The sequence below is a fragment of the Pomacea canaliculata genome, linkage group LG8, assembly GCF_003073045.1.
Source record: "Pomacea canaliculata isolate SZHN2017 linkage group LG8, ASM307304v1, whole genome shotgun sequence".
Classification (NCBI taxonomy): Eukaryota; Metazoa; Mollusca; class Gastropoda; order Architaenioglossa; family Ampullariidae; genus Pomacea; species Pomacea canaliculata.
This window is the reverse complement of record NC_037597.1, coordinates 6,549,833-6,557,193: the sequence shown is the minus strand read 5'-3', so window position 1 is coordinate 6,557,193 and position 7,361 is coordinate 6,549,833. Positions and strand designations below refer to the sequence as shown.

At 41.8% G+C, this 7,361-nt stretch overlaps 1 protein-coding gene and 1 long non-coding RNA gene across 2 annotated transcripts; both read left to right on the top strand.

Moving 5' to 3' along the window:
* Positions 1-1,544: 1,544 nt before the first annotated feature.
* On the top strand, positions 1,545-5,121 carry LOC112571317 (cystatin-like). Its single transcript, XM_025250231.1, has 3 exons — positions 1,545-1,986; positions 4,541-4,594; positions 4,866-5,121. The coding sequence occupies exons 1-3, from the start codon at positions 1,762-1,764 to the stop codon at positions 4,980-4,982; spliced, it is 396 nt and encodes a 131-aa protein (XP_025106016.1). The 5' UTR covers positions 1,545-1,761; the 3' UTR covers positions 4,983-5,121.
* A 347-nt stretch (positions 5,122-5,468) lies between these two features.
* LOC112571318 lies at positions 5,469-6,357 on the top strand. The gene is made up of 2 exons (XR_003100794.1): positions 5,469-5,595; positions 6,068-6,357. It is a non-coding gene; the product is annotated as an uncharacterized LOC112571318 (long non-coding RNA).
* Positions 6,358-7,361: the final 1,004 nt, after the last annotated feature.

Below are 7,361 nucleotides of genomic sequence, written 5' to 3'. Positions count from 1 at the left end.
GCTGCAGCTTCTTGGCATATCGAAGTGTATTTTAGAGAAACACATCAGTATACTAATTATCGTTCATTTTGTCATAAAATACTGCAGTCCCCTGCACGAGCAATGTTCCTTCTGTCACCCCATGGCCCCAACTACTGTCCACAGCAAAATGGTACATAGGACATGAACAACACCTACCAGTCTCTAGAATCCACTGCGGGATAACGTTTCAACACTTCGCGCACCTCTAAGTATACCATTCTGGAATAGTCACCATTCCAAGAATATACTCTGTGCAGAGGCTTGACATCGACCAGCCTAATCAGCCTCTCTTTACGACTTGACCCTTGACCCAGGTAGCAAAGCTTCCGTCTAGGACCTGGTACGAATTTCAATCTGTGTCCCCATGATTCTCTTCACTCGCGATCGTTCAAGAGTACCACACACACACGCAGACCATTTCGCTATGACAATCACTACAGAGGTAGTACGGGACAGATACGTAGCCATTCTGTCTTTCCACTGTTCATAGCACCCACTTTTTTCCCCTCCTACAACCTGTTAACAAGAGCAAGAGGCGCCACAAAGCCCTCTAGCAAGGCTATAATTAAGAGCGATAAACCGGCCTCACACGTTTCAAACCCTTAAATTAAAAAGGGCTAACCAGGGTGTTTTCAACTCAAACATTTTTTAAAAATTTCATAGGTCAAAATCAGACTATCGAGATCGTCAGCGCAAGCAATTATTTTTCTATCAACCTCTCCCAGAGGTAAAAAGGGGTGTAGGACACTTTTTGACTAAAATTGGATTGTCCTTCAGCGGTACACTCGGTACACTTGTTTACTGCGAGCTGTTTGACAGTCGAACAGAGGAACTCCAACACTACCTGTCGTAAATATGCTTTATTGGGGATTTAGAATGACCCACCCCTTCATACATCCACCTCCACGAACACACCACACTTTTTCTCTTGGCCAGTGGTTTCAAAATGAACAAGTTATCATCAAGAATTTTTTAACCAATATCAAGATTATAAGAAGTCAAACTGCTTAATTACTGACTCACTGGTGCTGTTGTATAATTGATTGAGAACATGAGATCATCCCTTCACTGTCTTGCAGTATTTTTCTCTGCAATGATGTGTCATTTTCTGAGGATGAAGTATATCTAGTGTAGTCTCTTTTGGTCATAATTGTACTTCTTACAATGACTGGTTAACTGCTTGACTGTTATGACAGGGGAGAATGATATGTTTCACGCCGAGCCAGCAGTGAAGGCAACATCACGGCAAAGCAACCAGCTCTGTAAACAGATGCCACATGCAGAAAAGGGCAGCATGCCTAAGACGAGATCTGAACCCACGACATCTAATCCTCACTGTATTGGTGACAGCTGCCCGCCAGACCGCACGTGCGTGCGTGCGAGAGACATGTGTTTGACATAATTAGAGATTTTTCTTTTTTAAAAAGACGAGGCGAAAAGAAAGTCACCTTTGTGCATTCTGTATTAAATGCAACTGTACTAATGAGCAGATTAATGTAACAAACTATAATATGAAATAACTGTTGTGTTGTTTTTTTTTAAAGCTGACTGGCCTGTTACCAACTCAAACATTCATCTCATTCTCCCAGCCGACGTCTAAGCTGGAAGGAAAATGCGCAACCCTCCATTGAAGTGAGATCGCTGCATACATAAAGACTTTCTACCAGGCCCGCCCTGACAGCCACCTCACTTGAGTTTCGGCAGAGGAAGGTGTAAGGCCGACATTACAAGTCCAACAAAATGGCGACGTCGCAGCTTCTGGTCTGTGCGGTGGCTGCAGTCATCTTGGCCGTGGTTTCTGGTCAGCTGGCTGGCGGGATAAGCAACGTGAATTTGTCTATGGACGCTGAACCTGTGACCTTTGCTGTGGACGCCATCAACCTGAAGTTTTCAGCCCTCGCTGCCTCTACGAATGACACCTACACTCCACGACAGCTCGTTGCCATCATTAACGCTCAGCAGCAGGTGAGTTAGTTAAACATTTTGGTAATTCGAAGTGGCTCGCATGTGTGTGTCTGTGTGTTAATTTATTTCACTGACGTGTTAAACATAATTTTACAATGATGAACAATACAATTCGTTATTTTAATATCAGTTTAGGACATGAGCAAGCATTTTTCTGTGGACTGTTCTATTTTCCTCCTGTGAACGTGTCAATAATGTCACCCTCGCTGCTTTTTATTTCTAAAGTAATGCGAGTTTCGAAAGAAACTGCCTCAGAGCCGAGTGACCTGACTTTTGTCAAGAATAAAGGCCCGGCAGTGAAAGGATCCAGGTTTTGTGAATGTTATTTCGCAATCTCTCTCATTCACACACACAAACACACCGCACACAAGTACGTGTTCCACTTATCGGTTTTCAATAACAGGTCTTTGGATGAGCAGCTTGTGAAGCTAACAAATAGGTGAGTCGACGAGTATTTCAGAGAAAGGGGGGTCAAAATAGAAATATATTTATTTAAAAGCACCATGTAAGTTTTAAAAACTCTGCACATACATAATAGAAAGAACAAATATCGTCCAGAAATGATTCATAAAAGAGATTACAGCTTATAAAACCCTTGTGTATAAAAATACATTTTTGAAAACATTTTCACTTTTCTGTCTGTTATTTCAATCTTCAAATTTATTTGAGAACTGCGAGATATTTAACAAAAGACAAACGAAAGGCACATAAGGACTTGGATATTTTGGAGAAAGGAATAGTTTGCATAGGTCTCAATGCTTAGACTCCATAAAATAAAGTCAATATGGGATATTATTTTTCAATAATGGACGTCTGTGTCCATTAAAAAGAAATAGCGAAATGAGAATATTGTACAGTGGTTTCGAGAGGCTAAGCAAGTAGGGCAAGTAAACAGTGATCTCACCTTAGCAAGTAAAGCAAGCGAACATTCATCACACCTTGCTTACTTTAAATGTAGAAAGTGCAAAAGTCTAAGAACATGGTAAATACTAGCTCCCATGGCAAGTGCTAATATTTTGAAACAAATGTCTGACATCATACGCGAGAAATTAGTGCACGAACGCCACAGCTTCCACAAACCAGCTAACTGTGCTAAACAGCTAAAAGGATATTGTATGGTTTGTGCAAGTTCACAAGACTGCAAAAACCGTTAGGATCACTGTCAGGAACGCTGTTTTTGATCTCACTTTCACTCACTACACTCACGCGTCCCCTTGCGTGTTCTTTCAATCACATATCACAAAGATTTGTCGAGGGCAACGAAACTTTAAATCAATTAACATTAACTAAATATACACAAAGTCCGTAGGTCTTCCACACAGCGACCTGTAACTGCAAACTGTCGTATGTTTTGAACAAATCGTTAGTCTTAGTTACTCACACCCAAAATGAAGTCCTCCTTGAATTGCACATACACAAGTTCCCCAAAACGGACAATCCACACACTCTAGTCCGCTACTCATCCTTTCTCCCAACCGTCTCTGTATCCACACGTACAGTCAGACAGCTCCTCCGTTTTCACCGTTCTCCCTCTCTCTCTCCATAAATTCTTCCCTCCCCTCTCCCGTCTAAAACTACGTCATAAAAATGACGTCATAAAACTACGTCATAAAAATGACGTCGGGTTCTGACGCTAAACCACGACGCAGCAAAAACACTCATATACTGACTGGTAAGGGCGATAACCTCTGAAATCTCTAAACAAAAGACAGGGGCAACAACCCCCTGTTCCTAACAATCACACTATTGACATGTCGCTCACCAATGTTATCAGACTCGACCATCGAGAAGAATGACAAAAAAGATTGTGTGGCAGTTTTGCAACCCCTGTTTCGTTATTACAACGGTCTGATATCTTCTGAGGATTAAAGGGAAAAAACACTGAATGCGAAAATGAAAAGCTTACCTTCATACTGAGACATTTTTTCCGCTGACAAGGTATTTCTGTTTTGCAGGTTAGCTGTGCAAAATAGAACTCTTCTCCTGAGAATAATGTCCATGGTGAACTTTGCTGGCTTTTATGGTCTTCAGATTTGCGTATGCTTCACGAAAAAATGTCTTGTAAAGCATTTTAAAGTTTCAGAACAAGTAGCATACATTTGTAGCTCCCGCCATGGCGAGCCCAGCCCTAGCCTGCGCCATCTTGCATTTGTCTGGAGAAGCAGACGATGTGACGTAGCTTTGAGTGACAGCGTCTTGTCAGTTTCACTGCCTTCCATTGTGAATCTTTGTTTTGCTTCGGCGACTAGCAGCTCCCTGCATTCTGCGACTAAACTCGTTTCCTTGAATATTTTTAGAATGAAGAGACACGTAGGAGACACACGCTTGACACTTTCATTAACTGACGATAACTAACCCCTCGCCGCCCCACACATTTCTCATTCGGTCTATCGTCTAGTAAAGCTGACAGTACCAATCAACTGGTGAGGATGACAAGTGTGTGGGAGTGTGCCTGCGTTTATGTGTCTGTCAAGTGTGCACGTTCATTCTAACAGGTGCACCAATGCTTAAAAACTCTGTAAGTTAAAACAAAGATAACATTCCATTGTTGCAGGTGGTCAGCGGTATGAACTACATCCTCACTCTTCTTGTGGCAGCAGGGCCTCAGGTGAGTGCTAGTACATAAATGTACTGATGACGTCAGAAGAGTCCTTGTACTAAAACTGGTATGATACCGGAGTGCTGGGGTCAGGTAAGATATCTGGTATGTATCGACAGGTAACAGAGATGTCTTTCTTGTAGATTCTCGACAAAGACCAAGCTAAAATATTTGAAGGGATATCGATGTATGCGTTTAATTAGCTATTTTTCTTGATGATAAGACTGAATAATTTAATGAAGCGGCATCCTCACAGATCAAAGTAAACTCTTTTACGTAGGAGTATGTTTGCAACGCCACCGTGTGGTCCCGAGTATGGCTGAGTGGACCGGAGCGACTGAGCATCACCAACGGACCTGAGTGTTCCCGCCAGCACCACGATTATCAACAATCCTGATCCTACGACGACAGCGACGACGACGCAGCCCCTCCGTTGATGCAAGGCACCCTAAAGGCTCTTGAGTCTGCAGTTAACAAGCTTAACGACGGCGAGTACTCGTACAAACTCCACGACCTGGCCAACATCAAGGTGACTCAAAGGTAAGTAGAAAAAAATGGTTATTACTTCTGATCACAAACTTGTATTACTGGACTGGTGGCAGACGATTTTTGTATGAGGTATTGTTGGTGAGATTACTAATAAGCCGCAGAAACCCGGAGAAGATCCGCGACGACCAGCTTTGTGACCAGGCATCACATCCAGAGAAAAAAAAGTGTCCCGATATGACATCTGAACCTAGCATATTACGATCTTGTGGCGACAAGCCATTGTTACTGATGTGCTAGCGGGCCTCTCACTCCAGCGCAGATGATGCATGTGTTGAATATTGTCAACATGTTTTAGCTACTTAAGGAACATCACCCACTTGATGCAATGTGTTTCAGGTGACCTCGTCAAAGACATTCTTTTACTTTTGGGACTTGCAGCTTGAGAAGTATGAATGTTCTCTCTTATCTCGCTTCCTGGCGATTATGTCCAGAGATTACAACTGCTTCCTCGGCAAACCACGGTATGAAGCTACAGCTATGCTACCTTAGTCACATGATCAGGTCAGAAATCATAGCACAGATGGATCAGGATTTATTCTGATGACGAGTTTAAGATAGCTCATGTTACTCAGACCATAGATACCTGTATTCAGGCAACTGTCCTCGTGATACCTTTTTGATTACGACGGTCAACATTTCAAATTGTTTATTTAGTTTGAAAGTTATAGACCTACGGTTATTATTTTTCGTATGTTTTCTAAAACAAAGTAAAAATATTTAAAGCAAATTTTCTGTTACTTAATTTCACCTGTTGCTGCCATAAAATTGTTGACAGAATGTCCATATTGGTTTATTAAAACGTTTTTTAAAATTTATTTTTGGTCTGTTTCTACTACACGCAGCCACTCTTACCATTACCTACATATTTCTAACTGTGATGATGGCCTTCTGTGTCATTTTTTTTTTTTTTGACTTTTTAAAATTATGTTGCAGGTCCTCACTTGCTCCCTGAAGGTATCGCGACAGATAGTCTGGTTTTTCCCAGTGTATGAGGTTGTCTACTTTTCCTGCTAAATGATGGTCAAAGGCGATGGATCTGTCCAGCAGCATCGGATTTACTTTAATATTTGTTGTATAGACTTTATGTTCACGTGTTCCACGAGTTATGGCTTATTTCAATCCTCGATGATAACTACTCGTTTTATTTCACAAGTTATTTCTATATTCAGAAATAATAAAATTTGACGATTGGCAGAGATTTAATTAAAAACGTGGAAACAAAACTTAAAGACTTAGAAATGTTGTGTGCTATCAGTTCTTGTGAATTATCACCGACTATATCAATCTCATAGAATGTGCTAAATGTTCTGCAAAGCTGCAATGACCAAACACCAAGTACGAGAACTCGTGACGGATAAGATCTTGCACAGGTTATCTCCCATTCAGCTATGGCAAGCGTGCAACATGTGACGATGCATTCATATTGCAGCCTATATTTGTCTTTCAATACTCTAGTAATACTTTAGTTGTACGTTTTAATACGAACGTCTGTAGCTTTCTCTTTTTATGACCACTTGTTTTCTCAAACTGATAAGTCAAGAATGAAAGAGAAGAGTCTGGACAAAATCTTTTATTTATGTAGCAAAATAACAAACTTAGAAACAAAAGCAAAATAAGTGAAATAGAAATATGTGAGATGGACCTAGTGCGCTATGCTTGAGGTCTTTCTTCTCATCCCGACCACGTGGCAAAGCAAAAAGCTTGGCGTCGGGTGTGAACATGGGTGAGTCAGCACCGGAAGAAACGTAAACAGCTAGTGACCGTAAAGGGCCCACGTGCGCACGAGCGTGTGACAAGTTTGCTTTTTTAAATATTGAAAGTTCTAGCAGGGGTAGCAGGGCGCAAAAAAATTCAGACCATCTGGCGAGTTCTCTCACTTCCTGGCGAGATAGACAAGTCTACCATGTGTAGGGAATGAGGAAAGGTTTGAATGGCGATCGCTCCCAACGCCCGAACATACAGATACAAAGTAAAATCCACAATAATATTTACATATCTCAAAACATATTTCCGGTCGCTACCCTAGTAGCTCTTGTAAAAGATAAGGTTTTGGCCAGTCGAAAGCCTGAACTGCCCTTCAGTTGCACCTTCATTTGCCCAGCTCTGATCACCCAGTCGATAATTAGATTGGCCGAGTTCCTGACCGTTTTCCGGGTAGCCTGGCGCTACCCGTTGTAGCCGGCGATGAGTCATAAATCGACCTTACCATGACCGCCCGCCGGCTGTC

What these genes read in the sequence shown, in the direction of transcription:
- LOC112571317 (XM_025250231.1), top strand. Translation starts at nt 1,762, where the DNA reads ATGGCGACGTCGCAGCTTCTGGTCTGTGCGGTGGCTGCAGTCATCTTG. An exon ending in TCATTAACGCTCAGCAGCAG is followed by an intron (nt 1,987 to 4,540) that starts GTGAGTTAGTTA and finishes CCATTGTTGCAG; the next exon opens with GTGGTCAGCGGTATGAACTA. An exon ending in TTGTGGCAGCAGGGCCTCAG is followed by an intron (nt 4,595 to 4,865) that starts GTGAGTGCTAGT and finishes TCTTTTACGTAG; the next exon opens with GAGTATGTTTGCAACGCCAC.